The 27,995-nt window shown below is 43.3% G+C and overlaps 1 protein-coding gene across 1 annotated transcript; it reads left to right on the top strand.

Annotated features, from left to right (window-relative positions):
• Positions 1-426: 426 nt before the first annotated feature.
• Positions 427-27,100, top strand: LOC139376645 (tripartite motif containing 65). The gene is made up of 8 exons (XM_071119462.1): positions 427-495; positions 4,179-4,653; positions 4,912-5,007; positions 16,699-16,929; positions 22,926-23,094; positions 23,561-23,650; positions 23,878-24,095; positions 25,847-27,100. The coding sequence occupies exons 2-8, from the start codon at positions 4,219-4,221 to the stop codon at positions 26,153-26,155; spliced, it is 1,548 nt and encodes a 515-aa protein (XP_070975563.1). The 5' UTR covers positions 427-495; positions 4,179-4,218; the 3' UTR covers positions 26,156-27,100.
• Positions 27,101-27,995: the final 895 nt, after the last annotated feature.

Below are 27,995 nucleotides of genomic sequence, written 5' to 3' on the forward strand. Positions count from 1 at the left end.
GTGTATATGCGTACTTCGTCATCATGTGGAGCGTCTGCTGCGTTCAAACCAACTCGGAAATCTCTGTCTTCCGACTTTAATAAATATATTTCTTATTTAAACTTGAATTAGCTAGGCAAGTCAGTTAAGACCAAATTATTATTTACAATTACGCTATAAACTGACCAAACCCGGACGACGCTGGGCCAATTGTGCGCCGCCCTATGGTACTCCCAATCACGGCCGGTTGTGATACAGCCTGGACTTCAGTTTATTCAAGACAACTGGGAACTCGGAAAAACAAACTCCGACTGAGAAAAATGAATGATCATCCAACTAGGAATTCCAAATCGGGCCTCTATCCAGACCTCCGACTTTCCGACCTGCAGATCACCGACGTCGTGATTTTACCTCGTTTTTTCCGAATTCCCAGTTGTCGTGAACGCTGTATTTCGGCAAGGCAGATTCTCAGCAACTGTATTTACGTCAGATGCCCTAATTTATTATATTGCACTGGTGAGCTACATTTACTTTTAAGTGGAATGTTAGCTAGAATTAAAAATGTGAAAAGGTGTACCTTAAATCCATTTGGCTAGTATCATAAAACTGTAACGTTACTCATATTTCTACTTGATAGCTGTCTTTTTACTGTAATCATGGTTACAAAGTAACGTTAGCTAGCTACATTAGCTATGTGTTAACGTTAGCGCCATGGATAGTATCTACTGTGATGTCATTCATTTGATATAGCTAGGCTAGCTACAAACTGCTGGCTTTGCTTTAGCCTATGTAGCATCGTTTGTCCCACTCACTGTATGGCATCAAATGACAACATCTCATAGTGTATAACGTTAATTCCTTTGTAATGGTCGAGTTGCTCATAATGTCCAACTGTCACCATGGTCATTCTCCTAAATATACAGTATATATTAGGTTATATATATATATATTTATATATACAGTGGGGCAAACAAGTATTTAGTCAGCCACCAATTGTGCAAGTTCTCCCACTTAAAAAGATGAGAGAGGCCTGTAATTTTCATCATATGTACACTTCAACTATGACAGACAACACGAGAGAGAAAAAATCCAGAAAATCACATTGTAGGATTTTTTATGAATTTATTTGCAAATTATTGTGGAAAATAAGTATTTGGTCAATAACAAAAGTTTATCTCAATACTTTGTTATATACCCTTTGTTGGCAATGACAGAGGTCAAACGTTTTCTGTAAGTCTTCACAACGTTTTCACACACTGTTGCTGGAATTTTGGCCCATTCCTCCATGCAGATCTCCTCTAGAGCAGTGATGTTTTGGGGCTGTTGCTGGGCAACACGGACTTTCAAAGATTTTCTATGGGGTTGAGATCTGGAGACTGGCTAGGCCACTCCAGGACCTTGAAATGCTTCTTACGAAGCCACTCCTTCGTTGCCCGGGCGGTGTGTTTGGGATCATTGTCATGCTGAAAGACGTGTCATCTTCAATGCCCTTGCTGATGGAAGGAGGTTTTCACTCAAAATCCCACGATACATGGCCCCATTCATTCTTTCCTTTACACGGATCAGTCGTCCTGGTCCCTTTGCAGAAAAACAGCCCCAAAGCATGATGTTTCCACCCCCATGCTTCACAGTAGGTATGGTGTTCTTTGGATGCAACTCAGCATTCTTTGTCCTCCAAACACGACGAGTTGAGTTTTTACCAAAAAGTTATATTTTGGTTTCATCTGACCATATGACATTCTTCCAATCTTCTTCTGGATCATCCAAATGCTCTCTAGCAAACTTCAGACGGGCCTGGACATGTACTAACTTAAGCAGGGGGACACGTCTGGCACTGCAGGATTTGAGTCCCTGGCGGCGTAGTGTGTTACTGATGGTAGGCTTTGTTACTTTGGTCCCAGCTCTCTGCAGGTCATTCACTAATTCCCCCCGTGTGGTTCTGGGATTTTTGCTCACCGTTCTTGTGATCATTTTGACCCCACGGGGTGAGATCTTGCGTGGAGCCCCAGATCGAGGGAGATTATCAGTGGTCTTGTATGTCTTCCATTTCCTAATAATTGCTCCCACAGTTGATTTCTTCAAACCAAGCTGCTTACCTGTTGCAGATTCAGTCTTCCCAGCCTGGTGCAGGTCTCCAATTTTGTTTCTGGTGTCCTTTGACAGCTCTTTGGTCTTGGCCATAGTGGAGTTTGGAGTGTGACTGTTTGAGGTTGTGGACAGGTGTCTTTTATACTGATAACAAGTTCAAACAGGTGCCATTAATACAGGTAACGAGTGGAGGACAGAGGAGCCTCTTAAAGAAGAAGTTACAGGTCTGTGAGAGCCAGAAATCTTGCTTGTTTGTAGGTGACCAAATACTTATTTTCCACCATAATTTGCAAATAAATTAATAAAAAATCCTACAATGTGATTTTCTGGATTTTTTTTTTTCATTTTGTCTGTCATATTTGAAGTGTACCTATGATGAAAATTACAGGCCTCTCTCATATTTTTAAGTGGGAGAACTTGCACAATTGGTGGCTGACTAAACACTTTTTTGCCCCACTGTGTGTGTGTGTGTGTGTGTGTGTGTGTGTGTGTGTGTGTGTGTGTGTGTGTGTGTGTATATATATATATATATATATATATATATTATATTAATTTATTTTTATTACTATTTTCTACATTGTCGAATAATAGTGAAGACATCAAAACTATGAAATAACACATATGGAATCATGTAGTAACCAAAAAAGTGTTCTTCAAAGTAGCCACCCTTTGCCTTGATGACAGCTTTGCACACTCTTGGCATTCTCTCAACCGGCTTCATGACTTAGTCACTTGGAATGCATTTCAATTAACAGGTGCGCCGTGTTAAAAGTTAATTTGTGGAATTTCTTTCCTTAATGTGTTTGAGACAATCAGTTGTGTTGTGACAAGGTAGGGGTGGTATACAGAAGATAGCAGCCGTATTTGGTACAAGACCAAGTCCATATTATGGCAAGAACAGCTCAAATAAGCAAAGAGAAATTACAGTCCATCATTATTTTAAGACATGACGGTCAGTCAATCTGGAAAATTTGATGTTTTTTTGCAATCAAGTGCTATGATGAAACTGGCTCTCATGAGGATCGCCACAGGAAAGGAAGACCCAGATTTTTTCCCTCTGCTGCAGAGGATAAGTTAATTCAAGTTATCTATCTGCACATCAGATTGCAGCCCAAATTAATGCTTCACAGAGTTCAAGTAACAGACACATCTCAATATTAACTGTTCAGAGGAGTCTGCAAGAATCAGGCCTTCATGGTCGAATTGCTACAAAGAAACCACTACTAAAGGACACCAATAAGAAGAAGAGACTTGCTTGGGCCAAGAAACACAAGCAATGGACATTAGACCGGTGGAAATCTGTCCTTTGGTCTGATGAGTCAAATTTGAGATTTTTGGTTCCAACCGCCCTGTCTTTGTGAGACGCGGTGTGGGTGAACGGATGGATGATCTCCACATGTGTGGTTCCCACCCTGAAGCATGGAGGTTTGCACTTAGTCCCACTATCATTTGTTTTTCAACAGGACAATGACATGAAACACACTTCCAGGCTGTGTAAGGGCTATTTGGATGAGGGATTCTCAACTTTACTTCTCAACTCCTAATATCTAATAGGCTGTGTTCACAGGCGGTTGGTGGCACCTTAATTGGGGAGGATGGGCTCGTGGTAATGTCTGGAGCAGAATTGGTGGAATGGTATCAAATACATGGTTAGCCAGCCATTAGTATGAGCCGTCCTCCCTCAGCATCCTCCACTGTCTGTGTTAGAGTTTACACTTCCTTTTCCAATTGTAGTGTGGGGAGGTCAGAATAATGCAAAATCTATTCATTTTAAAATGTTGATTACTTCTCCTTGGCATTCACCTGATGATAAGATGTGAATTATATATTTTTTGCTAACATATGATGGGGGTCGGCGCTTTGCCTGGGCGGTAGTCCCTGGGCAAGAAAGGTTTAAGACCCCTGTCCTAAATGGCTCTTTGTCTCGTGATGCTGTCGATAATAAATAAATGAACATGTTACAGTAGGCCAGTACACAATAATGTGACAGTATCATGGCTAGCTACAGCATGAAGCAATCTTAGAATCAAGATTGAAATCCATATGTTATGTAGCTACTGTATCAGCAACCTACATCATGTCCAACTTCTCCCATTCATTTCTCTCCACAGATCTGAAGAGGTGTGTTCTGTTTACAGATCTACTGGAGGGATGGAGACCCATAATTTGTCCTGTGCCATTTGCTTGGACCGCTTCAAAGTCCCAGTCACCATCCCATGCGGTCACACCTTCTGTCGAGATTGCATCACGGCTCACTGGGACACCAAGTCCAAATCCGACATCGGGCCGCATTGCCCTATCTGCAATGAGAAATTCCCCACTAGACCCATCCTAAAACGCAATGTGTCCCTGTCCGTCCTGGCTGAGGCCACAGCGAACAGTGCCGGTGCATTCGGTAGAGACACTGTACCGGTTATGAGGGGCGACATGGCCAGAGTCACGCCCCTGATTTTGTGTGACCGACACAAGAAGCCCCTGGTGTACTACTGCCGGAAGGACAACATGTGTGTGTGCTGCGAGTGTGCCATCTCCGAGTGTAAGAACCACGAGAAAGTGCTGGTGGAGGCTGAGAAGGAGAACCGAGAGGTGAGTGTCAGACAGACCGTAAGTGGCTCCTATGTTCTTGTGACTGTCACAGAGATGAACAAAAACAAAATCTGCCACAACCCCATTGGCTGCCTGTGACCCAACACTAACTCCTGGAAAACACCGATACTATATATATATATACACACTATATTCTCTCTGACAGGTCAACATTTGTGTGCTGCAAATGTCATGAAATTGAATTCATACTCTGCTGCATATCCTACACACTCATTGTGGTATTGTCTATCTGAACAGTTACTACTGAGGAGGAAGAGTGTGGAGGTGGGAATATGTATGGAGAAGACTGAGAGGAGCATCGCTGAGCTGACAGAGAACATCACCAAAGCCAAGGTAAAAGTTGTTTTTTACAGTGACCGTCCCTACATCTTCATATTGAAAGTACCATAGTCAATAGATAGGCCTTATGGTTCATTGTGAAAAGATTTCCTCTACTTCCAAAGTAGATTTGTCGGATATTAGTCGCATTGTTTCAAATTAGGGCTGTGGCGGTCATGGACATTTGGATGAAGGTTATTTGTCAGCCATATGACCGCAGCCACTTTATAATCATTCAGTATATATTTTTTAAGATGCATATTTTGTCCTCTACTCCTGAATGCAGGTGCTACTGCTGAACGGGGTGCGTTGTCTAGGCAGCCTGAGACTCGTTTTCTACAACACCTTGCTTGTTTCAGCAAAGTTTAATCACGTTGTAAATGGGGATGTAACGATTCACATAGGCATCTGTCCATGATTCAAATGTTTAAGATACAAGTGCATCAGTCTGCGTCAGTCTGTGCATCAGTCCCCAAACCGATCCAAATGTAGCATGCATCGGTCAGAAAAATTCATTCAAAATGTTCACAAAAATGCCGGTTCACAAAAATGTTATGTACATTTTTCTAACTTCTGAAAATACCTCATCTTTTGTGACAACTGTCAAAGACTCCAGCCACCCAAGCTATAGACTGTTCACTCAGCTACTGTTCGAAAAAAGGTACCAGGGCATTGGCTCTCGGACGACCAGGCTCCGAGGCAGCTTCCACCCCCAAGCCATAAGACTTCTAAAGAGCCAGACTGCTAAATAGTCAATTAAGGGTACCCAAACTATCTGCACTGACCCTACACACACTCACTGGACTATATAAACACAAACCATATACACACACACACACACTCACTCACACACAACATTGACAGCCCACACAATGTTAGGTTCTAAATAACAGGGTAAAAACAACTATAAAAACTCAAACCAAGTTTAATCACCCAAAGGGTCAAACAGCTGGACAGACGAAGATGTGTTTCCACCAGCACAAGTGTATATACCTCAATTTGGGTGAAGACTCTTCCTTCCCTCTAAACATGACATCTTTATTGCTAGGCAGGAAGTTAAGTGATGCGGGTTAAAAAAAAACTGTTCCTTCTCCCTTAATGTGACCTGGCCTGACCTAAACCACAGCTCTCCATCCTTAGTGACTGCAACCATGTGATTGCCTTAACTTTACTCAGTACATTCCAAGCTTAATTGACTCCACCATATACATTCCTCCTACAGATTAACTTCTGGTGTAGAAACCAGACTGTGGCACTCCTCATTTCAATAGGATACCTGATGATTAACAATATTTCAAGTTTAGAAATCAGAACCCATCCAATATATACGCACACACTTTTATACTCATCATTTGTTGCTGCTGCTCTGTTCTTTATTTTACTCTTATTATCATCTATCCTGATGCCTAGTCACTTTACTCTGCTTTCTGGCCTCAAGTACCTCGTACCTTTGCACATATACAGTGGGGAGAACAAGTATTTGATACACTGCTGATTTTGCAGGTTTTCCATCTTACAAAGCATGTAGAGGTCTGTCATTTTTTATCATAGGTACACTTCAACTGTGAGAGATGGAATCTAAATCAAAAATCCAGAAAATCACATTGTATAATTTTTAAGTAATTAATTTGCATTTTATTGCATGACATAAGTATTTGATACATCAGAAAAGCAGAACTTAATATTTGGTACAGAAACCTTTGTTTGCAATTACAGAGATCATACGTTTCCTGTAGTTCTTGACCAGGTTTGCACACACTGCAGCAGGGATTTTGGCCCACTCCTCCATACAGACCTTCTCCAGATCCTTCAGGTTTCGGGGCTGTCGCTGGGCAATACGGACTTTCAGCTCCCTCCAAAGATGTTCTATTGGGTTCAGGTCTGGAGACTGGCTAGGCCACTCCAGGACCTTGAGATGCTTCTTACGGAGCCACTCCTTAGTTGCCCTGGCTGTGTGTTTCGGGTCGTTGTCATGCTGGAAGACCCAGCCACGACCCATCTTCAATGCTCTTACTGAGGGAAGGAGGTTGTTGGCCAAGATCTCACAATACATGGCCCCATCCATCCTCCCCTCAATACGGTGCAGTCGTCCTGTCCCCAAAGAATGTTGTTTCCACCTCCAAGCTTCACGGTTGGGATGGTGTTCTTTGATTTGTACTCATCCTTCTTCTTCCTCCAAACACGGCGAGTGGAGTTTAGACCAAAAAGCTATATTTTTGTCTCAGACCACATTACCTTCTCCCATTCCTCCTCTGGATCATCCAGATGGTCATTGGCAAACTTCAGACGGGCCTGGACATGCGCTGGCTTGAGCAGGGGGACCTTACGTTACTAATGGTTTTCTTTGAGACTGTGGTCCCAGCTCTCTTCAGGTCATTGACCAGGTCCTGCCGTGTAGTTCTGGGCTGATCCCTCACCTTCCTCATGATCATTGATGCCCCACGAGGTGAGATCTTGCATGGAGCCCCAGACCGAGGGTGATTGACCGTCATCTTGAACTTCTTCCATTTTCTAATAATTGCGTCAACAGTTGTTGCCTTCTCACCAAGCTGCTTGCCTATTGTCCTGTAGCCCATCCCAGCCTTGTGCAGGTCTACAATTTTATCCCGGATGTCCTTAAACAGCTCTCTGGTCTTGGCCATTGTGGAGAGGTTGGAGTCTGTTTGATTGAGTGTGTGGACAGGTGTCTTTTATACAGGTAACAAGTTCAAACAGGTGCAGTTAATACAGGTAATGAGTGGAGAACAGGAGGGCTTCTTAAAGAAAAACTTACAGGTCTGTGAGAGCCGGAATTCTTACTGGTTGGTAGGTGATCAAATACTTATGTCATGCAATAAAATGCTAATTAATTACTTAAAAATCATACAATGTGATTTTCTGGATTTTTGTTTTAGATTCCGTCTCTCACAGTTGAAGTGTACCCATGATAAAAATTACAGATCTCTACATGCTTTGTAAGTAGGAAAACCTGCAAAATCGGCAGTGTATCAAATACTTGTTCTCCTCACTGTACCTGGTACTGGTACTCCCTGTATATAGCTCCATTCTTGTGTATTTTAGTTTATTCCTCGTGTTACTATTTTATTTTTAAACTCTGCATTGTTGGGAAGGGCTCATAAGTAAGCATTTCACAGTAAAGTCTACACCAGTTGTATTCGGCGCATGTAACAAATAAAATTAGATTTGATGCGTCCTCCCCTTCAGTGTCAGAACTACATGTAACTGTGTTGACAGTCATTTATCTACAAGTAATTTTGCATGCCGAACAACCCCAGGCAATATCAGTAGCCTAGTCAAACTGCGCACTGTGCTCAGCATCACTCGATGACCGGCGCGAGGTAGGAGGCCTGTTCCTGATCTTGCACATATGAGTTGCACCTTTTAAGATTCAAATGCTAAAATGGCATGCCTGATATTAGGTTTTATTTTTAAAATTACAACCTATGTAATTTGCTAGGTTATTATCTATGCGCTGTTGAAAATTGTGTTTTGCCGAAATAAAAGTAAGATACTGGAGACAACTCTCATCTGGCTATACTCAAAGATGGTCTATTACAGTGCCTTGTGAAAGTATTCGGCCCCCTTGAACTTTGCGACCTTTTGCCACATTTCAGGCTTCAACCATAAAGATATAAAACTGTATTTTTTTGTGAAGAATCAACAACAAGTGGGACACAATCATGAAGTGGAACGACATTTATTGGATATTTCAAACTTTTTTAACAAATCAAAAACTGAAAAATTGGGCGTGCAAAATTATTCAGCCCCCTTAAGTTAATACTTTGTAGCGCCACCTTTTGCTGCGATTACAGCTGTAAGTCGCTTGGGGTATGTCTCTATCAGTTTTGCACATCGAGAGACTGACATTTTTTCCCATTCCTCCTTGCAAAACAGCTCGAGCTCAGTGAGGTTGGATGGAGAGCATTTGTGAACAGCAGTTTTCAGTTCTTTCCACAGATTCTCGATTGGATTCAGGTCTGGACTTTGACTTGGACATTCTAACACCTGGATATGTTTATTTTTGAACCATTCCATTGTAGATTTTGCTTTATGTTTTGGATCATTGTCTTGTTGGAAGACAAATCTCCGTCCCAGTCTCAGGTCTTTTGAAGACTCCATCAGGTTTTCTTCCAGAATGGCCCTGTATTTGGCTCCATCCATCTTCCCATCAATTTTAACCATATTCCCTGTCCTTGCTGAAGAAAAGCAGGCCCAAACCATGATGCTGCCACCACCATGTTTGACAGTGGGGATGGTGTGTTCAGCTGTGTTGCTTTTACGCCAAACATAACGTTTTGCATTGTTGCCAAAAAGTTCAATTTTGGTTTCATCTGACCAGAGCACCTTCTTCCACATGTTTGGTGTGTCTCCCAGGTGGCTTGTGGCAAACTTTAAACAACACTTTTTATGGATATCTTTAAGAAATGGCTTTCTTCTTGCCACTCTTCCATAAAGGCCAGATTTGTGCAATATACGACTGATTGTTGTCCTATGGACAGAGTCTCCCACCTCAGCTGTAGATCTCTGCAGTTCATCCAGAGTGATCATGGGCCTCTTGGCTGCATCTCTGATCAGTCTTCTCCTTGTATGAGCTGAAAGTTTAGAGGGACGGCCAGGTCTTGGTAGATTTGCAGTGGTCTGATACTCCTTCCATTTCAATATTATCGCTTGCACAGTGCTCCTTGGGATGTTTAAAGATTGGGAAATCTTTTTGTATCCAAATCCAGCTTTAAACTTCTTCACAACAGTATCTCGGACCTGCCTGGTGTGTTCCTTGTTCTTCATGATGCTCTCTGCGCTTTTAACGGACCTCTGAGACTATCACAGTGCAGGTGCATTTATACGGAGACTTGATTACACACAGGTGGATTGTATTTATCATCATTAGTCATTTAGGTCAACATTGGATCATTCAGAGATCCTCACTGAACTTCTGGAGAGAGTTTGCTGCACTGAAAGTAAAGGGGCTGAATAATTTTGCACGCCCAATTTTTCAGTTTTTGATTTGTTAAAAAAGTTTGAAATATCCAATAAATGTTGTTCCACTTCATGATTGTGTCCCACTTGTTGTTGATTCTTCACAAAAAAATACAGTTTTATATCTTTATGTTTGAAGCCTGAAATGTGGCAAAAGGTCGCAAAGTTCAAGGGGGCCGAATACTTTCGCAAGGCACTGTATATTGACAAGATGTTTGAGTGACTGCTCTAACAATGGAAATACATGTCCTTAAAGATGGAAGGCATGCGTGAAGAGGCGAGATCAGTTGGGACCATTCTAGCCAATGAGTGAGCAAATACGTGTGTCAACAACAGGCCATGGAGATGACATGACAGCATGGGCAGCACCATTGAGCCCATCTCAATTTTAAAGTAATAAATACTCTGTACTCATCTGTAAGCTGGTCATCTCTGTATACCCATCGCAGACCCACTGGTTGATGCTTATTTATAAAACCCTCATAGGCCTCACTCCTCCCTATGAGATATCTACTGCAGCCCTCATCCTCCACATACAACACCCGTTCTGCCAGTCACATTCTGTGAAAGGTCCCCGAAGCACACACATCCTTGGGTCGCTCGTCTTTTCAGTTCGCTGCAGCTATCGTCTGGAACGAGCTGCAACAAACACTCAAACTGGACAGTTTTATCTCAATCTCTTTATTCAAAGACTCAATCATGGACACTCTTACTGACAGTTGTGGCTGCTTTGCGTGATGTATTGTTGTCTCTACCTTCTTGCCCTTTGTGCTGTTGTGTGTACCCAATAATGTTTGTACTCCGTTTTGTGCTGCTGCCATGTTGTGTTGCTGTCATGTTGTTGTCATTTTGTGTTGCTACCATGCTGTGCTAGCATGGCAGCAACACGACATGTTGTTGTCTTAGGTCTCTCAACAAATGTAGTGTTGTCTCCCTTGTCGTGATGTGTGTTTTGTCCTATATTTTTATTGAATTTATTTAGATTTTTAATAATTTTGCCGTCGTTGTAAATAAGAATTTGTTCTAAAACTGACTTGCCTAGTTAAATAAAGGTTGAATAAAAAATTGGCTGATTGCTCCCAACTCGTAGGAATCCCCACCCAGTTGACTACTTTCAAATGGTGGAAGCCCTCAATGTCCATGCTAAAACAGGTTATATCAGTGATGAGTCCTCCATCTCTATGACAACAGGCATAACTCTGATATAAAATTGTTTTGGGGTAAGTTACAGAAATTCTTATATGAGTGCATTTGTAACAACCTAACCATTACAAAACTTATATTAGATCAAATAAGCCTCATGTAGCAAATTAGCTATTATATTTTTTGTTGACCAAATTCGACACTGACCTCCATACAAAAATGCAGGTTTCAGGTTCACCATCAGCAATAGTTTTAGTAGTTTTGCTTTAAACAATCAGCGTATATAGTCATCTTTAGAGTTACAGGGTGGAGTTGATGATTTCATAACGAGGAAAGCCATCACTTCTGCGAGGTGCACTGCATGGTGAAGCGAGAGGAGGAGAGAAGATCACTCTGTAAAAACATCCAAATGGTCAAAACCATTTGATTTTGAGATGGGGGGGGGAATCCAAAGTGCTTTATATTCATTGACTATGTCATTACTAATCAAATCAAACTTTATTTGTCACATGCGGCAAATACAATAGGTGTAGACTTTACCGTGAAATGCTTACTTACAAGCCTTTAACCAACAGTGCAGTTCAAGAAAGAGTTAAGAAAATATTTACCAAATAACCTAAAGTAAAAAATAATAAAAAGTAACACAATAAAATAACAATAACGAGGCTATATACAGGGGGTACTGGTACCGAGTCAATGTGCAGGGGTACAGGTTAGTCAAGGTAATTTGTACATGTAGGTAGGGGTAAAGTGACTATGCATAGATAATAAACAGCGAGTAGCAGCAGTGTAAAAACAAGTGGGGGGGGGGGGGGGGGGGGGGGGTCAATGTAAATAGTCTGGGTGGCCAGTTGATTAATTATTCAGCAGTCTTATGGCTTGGGAGTAGAAGCTTTAAGGAGCCTTTTGGTCCCAGACTTGGCTCTCCGGTAGCGTTTGCCGTGCTGTAGCAGAGAGAAAAGTCTATGACTTGGGTGACTGGAGTCTATGACAATTTTTTGGGCTTTCCTCTGACACCGCCTAGTATATAGGTCCTGGATAGCAGGAAGCTGATGTACTGGACCGTATGCACTACCCTCTGTAGCGCCTTACGGTCAGGTGCCAAGCAGTTGCCATACCAGGCGGTGATACAACCGGTCAGGATGCTCTCGATGGTGCAGCTGTAGAACTTTTTGAGGATCTGGGGACCCATGCCAAATCTTTTCAGTCTCCTGAGGGGGGAAAGATGTTGTCGTGCCCTCTTCATGACTGTCTTGGTGTGTTTGGACCATGATAGTTTGTTGGTGATGTGGACACCAAGGAACTTTAAACTCTCGACCTTGTCCCCTACAGCCCCGTCAATGTTAATGGGGACCTGTTCGGCCCTCCTTTTACTGTAATCCACAATCAGCTCCTTTGTCTTGCTCACATTGAGGGAGAGGTTGTTGTCCTGGCACCACACTACCAGGTCTCTGACCTCCTCCCTATAGGCTGTCTCATCGGTGTCGGTAATCAGTCCTACCACTGTTTGGTGTCAGCAAACTTAATGATGGTGTTGGAGTCAAGTTTGGCCATGCAGTCATGGGTGAACAGGGAGTACAGGAAGGGGACTAAGCACGCACCCATGAGGGGACCAAGTGTTGAGGATCAGCGTGGCAGATGTGTTGGTGCCTACCCTTACCACCTGGGGGTGGCCCGTCAGGAAGTCCAGGATCCAGTTGCAGAGGGATGTGTTTAGTTCCAGGGTCCTTAGCTTAGTGATAAGCTTTGTGGACACTATGGTGTTGAACGCTGAGCTGTAGTCAATGAACAGCATTTTCACAAAGGTGTTCCTTTTGTCCAGGTGGGAAAGTGGAGTGCGATTAAGATTGCGTCATCTGTGCATCTGTTGGGGCAGTATGCTAATTGGAGTGGGTCTAGGGTATCCGGGATGATGCTGTTGATGTGAGCCATGACCAGCCTTTCAAAGCACTTCATGGTGTTGCAGGGTGGTAATCATTTAGGCAGGTTACCTTCACTTCCTTGGGCACAGGGACTATGGTATTCTGCTTGAAACATGTAGCTATTACAGACTCGGTCAGGGATAGGTTAAAAATGTCAGTGAAGACACTTGCCAGTTGGTCCGCACATGGTTTGAGTACACGTCCTGGTAATCCATCTGGCCCCGCGGCTTTGTGAATGTTGACCTGTTTTAAGGTCTTGCTCACATCGGCTTCCGAGAGTGTTATCACACTGTCGTCCAGACCAGCTGGTGCTCTCATGCATGCTTCAGTGTTGCATGCCTCAAGGCGAGCATAAAAGGCATTTAGCTCGTATAGTAGGCTTGCATCACTGGGCAGCTCGCGGCTGGGTGTAGTAGGATTCAATCTTAATCCTGTATTGACGCTTTGTCTGTTTGATGGTTCGTCTGAGGATGTAGCGGGATTTCTTATGAGTGTCCGGATTAGTGTCCCGCTCCTTGAAAGCTGCAGCTCTAGCCTTTAGCTCAATGCAGATGTTGGCTGTAATCCATGGCTTCTGGTTGGGATATGTACGTACAGTCCCTGTGGGGACGACATTGTCAATGCACTTATTGATGAAGACGATGACTGAGGTGGTGTACTGCCCAATGCCATTGGATGAATCCCGGAACATATTCCAGTCTGTGCTAGCAAAACAGTCCTGTAGTGTAGCATCCGGGTAGTCTGACCACTTACGTATTGAGAGAGTCACTGGTACTTCCTGCTTTAGTTTTTGCTTGTAAGCAGGAATTAGGAGGATAGAATTGTGGTCAGATTTGCCAAATTGAGGGCAAGGGAGAGCTTTGTATGCCTTTCTGTGTGGAGTAAAGGTGGTCTAGAGTTTTTTTCCCCTCTGGTTGCACATGTGACATGCTGGTAGAAATTAGGTAAAACGGATTTAAGTTTGCCTGCATTAAAGTCCCGGGCACTAGGACCGCCACTTCTGGATGAGCATTTTCTTGTTTGCTTATGGCCTTATACTGCTGGTTGAGAGTGGTCTTAGTGCCAGCATCGGTTTGTGGTGGTAAATAGACAGCTACGAATAATATAGATGAGAGCTCTCTTGGTAGATAGTGTGGTCTACATCTAATCATAATATACTCAGGCGAGAAATACCTCAAGACTTCTTTTATATTAGACATCACGTACCAGCTGTCATTGACAAATAGACACACACGCCTGGCCCTCGTCTTACCAGACGTAGCTTCTCTGTCCTGCTCATGCATGGAACATTCCGCCAGCTCTGTATTATCCGTGTCGTCGTTCAGCCACGACTCGGTGAAACATAAGATATTACAGTTTTTAATGTCCCGTTGGTAGGATAGTCTTGATCGTATATCATCCATTTTGTTTTCCAATGATTGCACGTTGGCCAGTAGAACAGATAATCGTAGGAGTTAACTCACTCGCCTACAAATTCTCAGAAGGCAGCCTGACCTCCGCCCCCTTTTTCTCCTTCTTTTTTTCACGCAAATGACAGGGATTTGGGCCTGTTCCCGAGAAAGCGTATATATCCTTTGCGTCAAACTCGTTAAATAAAAAAATCTTTGTTCAGTTAGAGGTGAGTAATCGCTGTTCTGATGTCCAGAAGTTATTTTCGGTCATAAGAAACATTAGCAACAACATTATGTAGTGAATAAGTAAAAAAATAAGTTACAAACAACGCAAAAAAACGAACAAAATAGCACAGTTGGTTAGAAGCCCATAAAACGGCAGCCATCCCCTCCGACGCCATTCTAGTGGAAATGAGAATGTTAATCTGTAAACAATACATGTTATACAACACTAGCTCAAACACTTAATCTACAAAAATTAATTTGTGGGTAATGGTGATTTCCGAACCAAAGTGGTCGGACCAACAAAAAAAACATCCCCTTAATCTGATAGTGGGGTGGTAGATGTTTAGTCTCGTTTTATGGCACAGCTCAGGTCCTTACATAGTACATACATAATTTACACACACACACACACACACACTTTTTATTTTATTTAACCCTCATTTTACCAGGTCAGTTGACTGAGAAAACATTCTCATTTACAGCAACAACCTGGGGAGTAGTTACAGAGGAGAGGTGGGAGATGAATGAGCCAATTGGAAGCTGGGGATGATTAGGTGGGCATGATGGTGGTGTGGGCCAGATTGGAAATTTACCCAGGACACTGGGGTTAACACCCCTACTCTTATGTCCATTAGTCCTTTGGTGACCACAGAGTCAGGACACCTGTTTAATATCCCATCCGAAATACAGCACACCCTACACAGGGCAATGTCCCGAATCACTGCCCTGGGGTATTGAGATTTTTTTAGGTCAGAGGAAAGAGTTCCTCCTACTGTCCCTCAAACACCACTTTCAGCAGAATCTGGTCTCCCATCCAGGGACCGACTGCTTAGCTTCAGTGAGAAGCCAGCATGGGGATGCAGGGTGGTATGCTGCACGTGCGCACATGCACACAGTCTTGTGACACACAATTCAGTCCCATTCAAAATCTTATTTTCCCTAACCCGTACTCTTAACCTAACCCCAAAACCTAACTTTAACCCTAAACACTAGCTCCTAATCCTAAAACTAACCCTAGCTCCTAATTCTAACCCTAACACTAATTCTAGCCTTAAGCCTAAACCCCCTAGAAATAGCATTTGACTAACAAAATGTCCCCAGTTGGTCAAATCTTTGTTTGTTTACTATTCTTGTGGGTACTTCTGGTCCCCACAAGAATAGTTAAACACTTCCACCCCCACACACACACACACACACACACACACACACACACACACACACACACACACACACACACACACACACACACACACACACACAGAGGCCCTTGTCTTCATTCCTAGAGTCAGATTAACTTGTGGATAGCATTTTTATGTCTCTGCGTGCAGTTTAAAGGAAGTTGCTAACTAGCGCCAGTTTAATTGCTAACTCGCGTTAGAGCAATGGCTGGAAGTCTATGAGTTCAACTGACTCTGGTGAAGTAGATAAAGGGCCTCATTGCCAAAATCCCAAAGTGTCCCTTTAACCCTGAACCTTTAAACCTAAAATAGCTGGTCCTGACAAGATAGGAAAACAAGTTCACACACACATCGGCTCAGACAAATCCAGCTCAGAGAGGCCCAGCTCATGAGCTCCATCAGCAGCAGATTTTAATTGGAAAATGAATGTCTATGCAACAAATGTTCGTTCATCGAATCGCATCGATTAGTTCTCTATTCAAACCAGTTCACTTAAAACTAAAACGTATCATTCCTGTATCGTATCGGAGCCAATGTATCTAGATACGAATTGAATCCACTTGAAAGGGAAAGATACACATGTAAAAAATATGTACCTGTGGAAACACTCAGCCGCACGAATGAATTCAGCTGTTCGTTTAAAACATAAAATAAATGTAAATGTAATGAGTTGTTTTATTTTCATGACGGTCTTCATCCATAATCTGCGTCAACACAAGCCAGCCCTAATTTCAATATTGGTTTATTGGAAAGTTGACACCTCTCACTGCAGTCAAAACTACAATCCTAAATACTACTACTATCCTTGTCTCCATATGGTAAATGTTTCCCCTCTTACTGTTCTCACCCCCAACTTCTCCCCCTCTGTAGGTGACCCTGCAGCAGACCTCCCACTGGGTGAATGCCAAGTTTTCCATGCTGTTGAAGGTGCTAGCAGAGAAACAGGAGTCTACAGAGAACTTAATTGAGCAGGAGAAGGAGGCTTCCCTCTCCCAGGGGGAAGCTAGGTTGGAGGAGCTACAGGAAAGGGCCAAGCAACTCGGGGAGCGCCAGAGCCAGATCGCAACTCTTCGCAACCTGCCCGACATCCAGCTAATACAGGTTAGCATTGACATATTTTCCCAAATAGATAGGATTTTTACCGGCATACAGAATGACCTATCCCCAAAAACAATATGCTGATCATTTATCTAAGAGCTGGTTTTATATGTATGCATTCACTGCTATAAAACTTGTCAGTTAGGAGACTCAAGCCTAGTGTGCACAGAGCAGAGTAATAGAAATGTTTAAAAAGATTGATAACCTTGATATTTAGCACTGACACCGTTCCCTCCTGATTCAGGCAGCATCCTCTATTTACAGACCATTGATATATTCTACTCCCCAGTAAACAAATCACATCAGGATATAACAAGATTGAACCCAAGTGCAGACTCAGACGAGGAGACAGCGATAAGGTTACCAAGGTATTTATTGAAAAGCAGGGGGAGATGGGGTGCAGGCCAGGGGGAGCTCAGGCGGGTAGCAGGAAACTAGGAACTGAGGCTGGGATAAGGGGAGTAGGGGCAGGGTAAGCAGGTCCGGAGCGGAATCCAAGGAAGCAGTAGAGCGGGGGTCCAGGGCAGGGATGCAGGATTGACAAGACGAGGGACTGGCGACACGGACCAGAGTCAGAGCAGACGGAACTGTAGAGTAGAGAAAAGCAGCGTTAGGCTAGGGAAAACAGGCACCACAGAATAACATTTCAAGCCATTTGCAGGAACAAACGGCTTGAAATGCAGACTGACTGAGCAGAGGCTACAATATGGCAGTGTGGAAGTGGCAGGCCTGAGTATTTGTAGAGGTCTTGATTATGGAACAGGTTGCAGCTGGTGGGGATCTGCTCTGACTCCAGCACACCTGTCTCCACTCACACGATCAGATACACCCACACAGAGAGAGCACTGGAGGGCTTGTGGCAGGTTAGGGAGACACAAGATGAGAAGTAGAGGGCGTGGCAGGGGCAGATGTAACACTACCATAGTTTGGGGAAGCCTGGGACTGTACTTCATTAGTCTCCAAATACTCTAGAGCATCAACTAGATTCAGGCGCAGGTAATAAAAAAAAAATTGGTCGGGGGGGCCAGAACATATTTACTAATAATTTGTAGACTGCAAAATGACAGCAAGAAGCCCAAACATATAAAATATTTGACTAAAACATAAATCATTTCAAGCATTGTTTACGATCACATGTGTCTATTATGTGTGGGAATAGTTGGAGCTGGAGCACTTGGAGCTGATTTCCTGGTGTTTTTACAGTCAAACAGTGCATTCAGAAAGTATTCAGACCCCTTGACTTTTTCCACATTTTGTTACATTACAGCCTTATTCTAAGATGGATTAAAACAAAAAATATCTTCAATCTACACACAATTCCCCATAATGACAAAGCAAAAACATTTAATTTTTTTATTTTAGCTAAAAAATAAATGAAAAACTGAAATAGCACATTTACATAAGTATTCAGACCCTTGAAGCACCTTTGGCAGCGATTACAGACTTGAGTCATCTTGGGTATGACGCTACAACCTTGGCACACCTGTATTTGGGGAGTTTCTCCCATTCATCTCTGTAGATCCTCTCAAGATCTGTCAGGTTGGATGTGGAGCGTCGCTGCACAGCTATTTACAGGTCTCTCCAGAGATGTTCAATTGGGTTCAAGTCCAGGCTCTGGCTGGGCCACTACCATAAAGCCCTGATTGGTGGGGTGTTGCAGAGATTGTTGTCCTTCTGGAAAGTTCTCCCATCTCCACAGAGGAACTCCAGAGCTCTGTCAGTGACCATCGGGTTCTTGGTCACCTCCCTGACCAAGACCCTTGTCCCCCGATTGCTCAGTTTGGCTGGGCGGCCAGCTCTAGGAAGAGCCTTGGTGGTTCCAAACTTCTTCCATTTAATAATGGAGGTCACTGTGTTTTTGGGGGCCTTCAATCCTGCAGAATTTTTTTGGTACACTTCCCCAGATCTGTGCCTTGACACAATCCTGTCTCGGAGCTCTACGGACAAGTTGTAGAAACATCTCGACGATGCTCAATGGAAACAGGATGCACCTGAGCTCAGCTTCGAGTCTCAAAGCAAAGGGTCTGAATAATTATGTAAATAAAGGTATGTTTTTTATTTTCAATACATTTGCACTTTGTCATTATGGGGTATTGTGTGTAGATTGCTGAGTATTTCTTTATTTTTTTTTCCATTTTAGAATACGGCTGTGTAACAAAATGTGGATAAAGTCAAAGGGTCTGAATTCTTTCCGAAGGCACGAATCAATACGGAGTATACCAAACATTAGGAGACCCTACTAATATTGAGTTGTACACCGCCCTTTTGCCCTCGAAATGCCTCAATTCGTCACGGCATGGACTTTACAAGGTGTCGAAAGGCACAGGGATGCTGAACCATGTTGACTCCAATGCTTCCCATAGTTGTGAATCATTCGTGTTACACACAGTAAACTGTTGTGTGAAAAACCTCGCAGCGTTGTAGTTCTTGAGTCAAACCTGGCATCTACTACCATACCCGTTCAAAAGGCACTTACATCTTTTGTCTGGTTCATTCACCTTCTGAATGGCACACATACACAATACATGTCTCAATTGTCTTAAAAATTCATCTCGATCCTTCATCTACACTGATTGAAGTGGATTTAACAAGTGACATCAATAAGGGATCATAGCTTTCACCTGGACTGACCTGGTCAGTCTGTCATGGAAAGAGCAGGTGTTCTTAATGTTTTGTATGCTTAGTGTGTGAGGATGTATTGTGGCAGACCAGGGGGTTTTGTCAAGACGTTTACACAGATCAGACACGGACAGTATGATTAGATCGGTTTCAAGGGTGTTTATTTAAATAATAAGTCAGAAAAGGATAGGTCTCCCCCATGAGACCCTCTCCGGGATACCGTCTTGCTGTATCCTGTCTGGCACAAAAACTGAACTCCCTCCTCATACCTCTGCAACCGTCACCAACTATACAGAAGTCCTTTCTTCCCCCACTCTCTCTCTCTTGTGTGCTGCCCTTCTGGCAGCTTTATGGGCCTTGCACAGCTGGTGAGCAATCAGCCCTTGATTACTCACCAGCTCCCAATCAGCCCTGGCCGAAGAGCTCGTCGAGACCTGGCACGTCCAGCAGATGGAGCCATCGCCTCGTGATGTATACTCCGTCTGTCACCAGGCATCGACCAGGCCTCGACGAGTCTCCCCCTGGTGGCTGACCTGCTGTATGCCACAGTGTATATGTACTACCGTTCAAAAGTTTGGTGTCACTTAGAAATGTCCTTGTTTTTGAAGGAAAATAAAATGTTTTGGTCTTTTGTCCATTAAAATAACATCAAATTGATCAGAAATATAGTGTAGACATTGTTAATGTTGTAAATGACTATTGTAGCTGGAAACGGCTTATTTTGAATGGAATATCTACATAGGCGTCCAGAGGCCCATTATCAGCAACTATCACTCCTGTGTTCCAATGGCACGTTGTATTAGCTAATCCAAGTTTATCATTTTAAAATGCTAATTGATCATTAGAAAACCCTTTTTCAATTATCTTAGCACATCTGAAAACTGTTGTCCTGATTAAAGAAGCAATAAAACTGGCCTTTAGAATAGTTGAGTATCTGGAGCATGAGAATTTGTGGGTTCGATTACAGGCTCAAAATGGCCAGAAACGACAAAAATTATTCTGAAACTTATCAATCTATTCTTGTTCTGAGAAATTCCATGCGAGAAATTGCCAAGAAACTGAAGATCTCGTACAGCGCTGTGTTCTACTCCCTTCCCAGAACAGCGCAAACTGGCTCTAACCAGAATAGAAAGAGTGGGAGGCCCCGGTGCACAACTGAGCAAGAGGACAAATACATTAGAGTGTCTAGTTTGAGAAACAGACACCTCACAAGTCCTCAACTGGCAGCTTCATTAAATAGTACCAACAAAACAACAGTCTCAACATAAACAGTGTTCCTCTGTCCAGTGTCTGTGTTATTTTACCCATCTTAATCTTTTCTTTCTATTGGCCAGTCTGAGATATGGCTTTTTCTTTGAAACTCTGCCTAGAATGCCAGCATCCCGGAGTCGCCTCTTCACTGTTGACGTTGAGACTGGTGTTTTGCGGGTACTAACATTGCAAATTGCAAAAGGGTTTTCTAATGATCAATGAGCCTTTTAAAATTATAAACTTGGATTAGCTAACACAATGTGCCATTGGAACACAGGTGTGATAGTTGCTGATAATGGGCCTATGTACGCCTATGTAGATATTCCATTAAAAAATCTGCCGTTTCCAACTACAATAGTCATTTACAACATTAACAATGTCTACACTGTATTTCTGATCAATTTGATGTTATTTTAATGGACAAAATTTTTATTTTCTTTCAAAAACAAGGACATCACCGCTCTGACAATCACTGGTATGGCTGATTAGCTGTTCTAAGTAAAGTATCTTCGAAAGCGAATATAAGTAAGACCATCCTGTTACTCTCCTCAAACCATCTTATTACGCTACTCTCATCACCCCATTGGGGAACCATCGATATGGCTGGCTAAGCCTATCTTCAAAGAAGCATCTTCAAGAGCGAATGGAAGGAAAATCAACTCTGTAATTCTGTTCAGGAATACACAACAAGTCACCAGATACCGGACAACTACAAAGAAGGACAACAGGAGAAGAATTGTTGGAACCATTTTGGACAATCGGAGCCTTCCTTACAAGCATGCCGCGAAAGGGCCCAACCCCCTTTCCGAGGCTGCTCCATTCACCGAGAGACCCCCGGCGAACCCAAGCATGTCATGAAATACATTCATGATTTCTTTCTCAATGCGGGCGCTGGTTCGTGTGCAAAGTATATTGTTATTATAGGTGAGAGTAGTTTCTGAATGTGACAATGTTAAGTGTCTGTCTGTCTCTCTCTCTCCATCTCTTCTTTAACAAGCATCTGTTGTTGTCAATCCGCTAGGGACCTGTTTTCAGCGTATTAGGTCTCCAGTCAATAACCGGTGCAGAGTGTGTTTATCCTGTGTTCCCATTTAATTAGCTAGTAAATACATAATCTAACCAATTTGGGTAAAATTTGTTGTGAAGTTTACCCCTTTTTCTCCCCAATTTTGTGGTATCCAATTGTTTTTAGTAGCTACTATCTTGTCTCGTCGCTACAACTCCCGTACGGGCTCGGGAGAGACGAAGGTTGAAAGTCCTCCGATACACAACCCAACCAGCCGTACTGCTTCTTAACACAGCGCCATCCAACCCGGAAGCCAGCCGCACCAATGTGTCGGAGGAAACACTGTGCACCTGGCAACCTTGGTTAGGGCGCACTGCGCCCGGCCCGCCACAGGAGTCGCAATGAGACAAGGATTTCCCTACCGGCCAAACCCTCACTAACCCGGACAACGCTAGGCCAATTGTGCGTCGCCCCGCGGACCTCCCGGTCGCGGCCGGTTACCAGAGCCTGGGCGCGAACCCAGAGTCTCTGGTGGCACAGCTGGCGCTGCAGTACAGCGCCCTTAACCACTGCGCCACTCGGGAGGCTAAGGCTCGGGTTTTTGCAGTTGCAAGGAGGTTACGACTGTTCAAAATGATGATATGATACGAAGTTATGATTAATAAGTTGTCTGGTTATAGATGTGATAGCTAAAGACCTTTTAGAGTTGAATTCAGGAGATGGTAACTCTTTAAAAAACCACTGTCGTGGTGCCCCAGATCCTAATGAGCTAATTGTTACATGGTTAATTCATATCGGGTAACAATTACACATAGTTGGTTAATTAGTTGAATAACAGTCTTCAGATGAATGTTAAGTCACGACATTATCATAGTAGCCTATCCAGTCCCAAGTGAAAATACCAGTCATCGGAAGGCAAGTCCGAGTCCCCAATGGCCGAGACCAAGTTTAGTCACAAGACATAAAAATCGGGATTCGAGTTGTACTTGAGTACTACAACGCTGCATAAATCACATACATAAAATATATGTACATGTTAGCACTAAGTAGCTTTGGGATTAAATTCCCATATTGTATTATTATTGACAATCAAACTATATAATTTTCCTCCTTTGCTCTGTAGGAGTCTCGGCTGGTGGAGGTCCCTCGCATGAAGGACATTCCAGTGGATGTGACCCCTAACCTGCAGGAGAGGCTCAGCGGGGTGACAGACGTCCTCTCACGGATCTCCAAGCTAGTGTCTGAGGACCTGGAGAAGGCTGTGTCTACAGCTGTGGGGCAGGACAAGCAAGGTAACCTAACCTCACTGTATGCAGGAGGAGGCTGTGTGTAAGGTCAGGACAAGCAAGGTAACCTAACCTCACTGTATGAAGGAGGAGGCTGTGTGTAAGGTCAGAACAAGCAAGGTATCCTAACCTCACTGTATGCAGGAGGAGGCTGTGTGTAAGGTCAGAACAAGCAAGGTAACCTAACCTCACTGTATGAAGGAGGAGGCTGTGTGTAAGGTCAGAACAAGCAAGGTAACCTAACCTCACTGTATGAAGGAGGAGGCTGTGTGTAAGGTCAGAACAAGGTAACCTTATTGTATGAGGAGCATATTGTCTTACTTTGCTGAGGTAAATGCTCTATATTTAGCTGCTCTATATTTAGCTGGAGCTGTGTGTGTTGTTTTAATGGATAGTCATCTCTAAACTTTTAAAATGTCTGTCTGTGGATCTCCCTCCTTTTCCCCATCCCCCAACCCCATCTCTTCCCTAGGTTCTCCCCAGGATAAGCGCCCTGTCCTGGCTGTGGTCCCCAGTCCTGCTGCTCCATGCCACCCCGCTGGGAAGGAGGGCCTCAGTGAATGTATGTGGTCATTCCTTACTTTAAGATAAAACGTTCAGATATCAACACAGTGACTGTAAATAACATGTATTTTTTTTCTGGAATCTATAATTAGTAACCTGAATGATGTTCAGAAGTTTACCAACATAAGCGATCTATCACCTACCCTTTGTTTTAGAGCTAATTTAGACTAATAAATAAACTCTACACCTAAAAGTCTTCTCACATGCTACTTCCCACCTCCTCAGACCGCTGCACCCTGACCTTTGACCCTCGCACAGCCAACAGTCACCTGCTCCTCTGCCAGGAGAACCTACGGGCAGAACACCTGACCTCTGGGCCGCGCCCTGTCCCGGCCCACGAAGCTCGCTTTGACCACACCTGGCAGGTGCTCTGCTTCCAGGGCTTCAAACACGGAAAGCACTACTGGGAGCTGGAGTTGTCCAAGCCATGGGCCTACCTGGGGGTAAGAAGATGTGAAGGCCATGGCAGCCGAATGATATGTAAATATTTGTATATACAGTGCCTTGCGAAAGTATTCGACCCCCTTGAACTTTGCGACCTTTTGCCACATTTCAGGCTTCAAACATAAAGATATAAAACTGTATTTTTTTGTGAAGAATCAACAACAAGTGGGACACAATCATGAAGTGGAACGACATTTATTGGATATTTCAAACTTTTTTAACAAATCAAAAACTGAAAAATTGGGCGTGCAAAATTATTCAGCCCCCTTAAGTTAATACTTTGTAGCGCCACCTTTTGCTGCGATTACAGCTGTAAGTCGCTTGGGGTATGTCTCTATCAGTTTTGCACATCGAGAGACTGAAATTTTTTCCCATTCCTCCTTGCAAAACAGCTCAAGCTCAGTGAGGTTGGATGGAGAGCATTTGTGAACAGCAGTTTTCAGTTCTTTCCACAGATTCTCGATTGGATTCAGGTCTGGACTTTGACTTGGACATTCTAACACCTGGATATGTTTATTTTTGAACCATTCCATTGTAGATTTTGCTTTATGTTTTGGATCATTGTCTTGTTGGAAGACAAATCTCCGTCCCAGTCTCAGGTCTTTTGCAGACTCCATCAGGTTTTCTTCCAGAATGGTCCTGTATTTGGCTCCATCCATCTTCCCATCAATTTTAACCATCTTCCCTGTCCCTGCTGAAGAAAAGCAGGCCCAAACCATGATGCTGCCACCACCATGTTTGACAGTGGGGATGGTGTGTTCAGCTGTGTTGCTTTTACGCCAAACATAACGTTTTGCATTGTTGCCAAAAAGTTCTGGTTTCATCTGACCAGAGCACCTTCTTCCACATGTTTGGTGTGTCTCCCAGGTGGCTTGTGGCAAACTTTAAACAACACTTTTTATGGATATCTTTAAGAAATGGCTTTCTTCTTGCCACTCTTCCATAAAGGCCAGATTTGTGCAATATACGACTGATTGTTGTCCTATGGACAGAGTCTCCCACCTCAGCTGTAGATCTCTGCAGTTCATCCAGAGTGATCATGGGCCTCTTGGCTGCATCTCTGATCAGTCTTCTCCTTGTATGAGCTGAATGTTTAGAGGGACGGCCAGGTCTTGGTAGATTTGCAGTGGTCTGATACTCCTTCCATTTCAATATTATCGCTTGCACAGTGCTCCTTGGGATGTTTAAAGCTTGGGAAATCTTTTTGTATCCAAATCCGGCTTTAAACTTCTTCACAACAGGATCTCGGACCTGCCTGGTGTGTTCCTTGTTCTTCATGATGCTCTCTGCGCTTTTAACGGACCTCTGAGACTATCACAGTGCAGGTGCATTTATACGGAGACTTGATTACACACAGGTGGATTGTATTTATCATCATTAGTCATTTAGGTCAACATTGGATCATTCAGAGATCCTCACTGAACTTCTGGAGAGAGTCTGCTGCACTGAAAGTAAAGGGGCTGAATAATTTTGCACGCCCAATTTTTCAGTTTTTGATTTGTTAAAAAAGTTTGAAATATCCAATAAATGTCGTTCCACTTCATGATTGTGTCCCACTTGTTGTTGATTCTTCACAAAAAAATACAGTTTTATATCTTTATGTTTGAAGCCTGAAATGTGGCAAAAGGTCGCAAAGTTCAAGGGGGCCGAATACTTTCGCAAGGCACTGTACTGTATAGAATTGTGCCCGTGTCTTTAGAAATGTTGACTGCACCTCTTCCTACTTTTGACCCCTGCATCTCTCCCCCAGGTGACTTACGAGGGCATCCCCAGGAAGGAAAAGGGGAAAAGGTGCATGGTGGGAATGAACGATCTGTCCTGGAGCCTCCAGCTGGATGAGCGCCAGCTGAGTGCCTGGCACAACGGCCGCCGGGAGACGGTGGCTGGCCACTCCCACCACTCCCGCATCGGAATTCTGCTGGACTACGAGGCTGGAACACTGACGTACTATGGAGACGGGCATACGCGGCTGCATGCCTTCCACTGTGCCTTCACTCAGGAGCTGTTCCCCGCCTGTTGGATAGGGGAGGGCGTGACCATCACCCTCTGCTCGCCATGACGACAACACAAAAGGGAATGACCGTGATCTAACAATCTCTTATAGGACTAGTCTTGGGAAACTATAACCCTGTTTATACCTGGTGCTAACATGGGTCCTTTGTCCTGATCTTGCCTACATTCTGATTGTGCCTACATTTCCAGAAATGTGTCAACATACAGTATGCTATTAAAATGTGCCTGTTGGTCCATTGTGTCTCCATTTTGACCAGATTTCCTTGTTCCTTTATGCAAATTATTTCACAGCTTTCAAAATAATATTTATTTAAGACACATATTGATGTAATCAGTCAATGGTGCCACCTGTCAATGATTTTAGAGAGTGGAATAATTATGATTTAAATGGTTTCTCTGTCCGGATCTGTCTACACTTGTAAAATATCCAGACACTGTGTGTCTGACGACCTCCAGTCACAATCAAATTACAATGTGTTTTGATTGTCAACACCGGTCTAAAAATGTGGGCACAATCAGGATGTTGACAGGATCAGGACAAAGGACACAGGTTAGAACCAGGTAAAAACGGGGCTTATGGCAACAGGTTCAGTTATTTTTCGGGAACCATAGACATTACATCATTGTATCTGTCCAATTATGGCGTCTGTGAGAGCACGGAAAAGTCTAAACGGGATCCTAGGGATGTCCCAACTCTGACATCATCCCATTGAAGTTGAATTTTAAACATTTTGAGTTAGGGTTGGGGGGGTAGATCGTTTTCAGCTGTTCGTGCATAAAAAAAATTCTAGAGACAAGCCTGAAGTTCGAAGCCAAAGTTTTACACCCCTTTGTCGGTGATTGGTCAACAGTAGTGATTTTTCAATGAAGTGTATGTTGTCATTCAAAGAGAGGTTAATAGTTTATGTACACCACCGTTCTAAAGTTTGGGGTCACTTAGAAATGTCCTTGTTTTTGAAGGAGAAGCACATTTTTGTCCATTAAAATAACATCAAATTGCTCAGAAATACAGTGTAGACATTGTTAATGTTGTAAATGACTATTGTAGCTGGAAACGGATGATTTTTAATGGAATATCTACATAGGCGTACAGAGGCCCATTATCAGCAACTACCACTCCTGTGTTCCAATGGCACGTTGTTAGCTAATCCAAGTTTATCATTTTAAAAGGCTAATTGATCATTAGAAAACCCTTTTGCAATTATCTTAGCACATCTGAAAACTGTTGTCCTGATTAAAGAAGCAATACAACTGGCCTTTATACTAGTTGAGTATCTAGAGCATCAGCATTTGTGGGTTCGATTAAGGCTCAAAATGGCCAGAAACAAATAACTTTCTTCTAAAACGAATTGAAGGCTATTCCATGCGAGAAATTGTCAAGAAACTGAAGATCTCGTACCATGCTGTGTTCTTCTCCCTTCACCGTACAGCGCAAACTGGCTTTAACCAGAATAGAAAGAGTGGGAGGCCCCGGTGCACAACTGAGCAAGAGGACAAGTACATTAGTGTCTAGTTTGAGAAACAGACGCCTCACAAGTCCTCAACTGACAGCTTCATTAACTAGTACTGGTGTTTTGCGGGTACTATTTAATGAAGCTGCTAGTTGAGGATTTGTGAGGCGTCTGTTTCTCAAACTAGACACTAATGTACTTGTCCTCTTGCTCAGTTGCGCACTGGGTTCTCCCACTCCTCTTTCTATTCTGGTTAGAGCCAGTTTGCACTGTTCTGTGAAGGGAGTCGTACACAGTGTGTCCCAAGGATCCAGGATAGGATGAAGCAAAGATCTCAAAAGGCAGCTCAGTTGAAGCAATCTAATTTTAATCTACTACTACTTCTGTGAGTTGGTAAAACAAACAGAGGGTGCACACTGCCACCTAGAGTGTATT

This window comes from Oncorhynchus clarkii, chromosome 20 (genome assembly GCF_045791955.1).
Source record: "Oncorhynchus clarkii lewisi isolate Uvic-CL-2024 chromosome 20, UVic_Ocla_1.0, whole genome shotgun sequence".
Classification (NCBI taxonomy): Eukaryota; Metazoa; Chordata; class Actinopteri; order Salmoniformes; family Salmonidae; genus Oncorhynchus; species Oncorhynchus clarkii.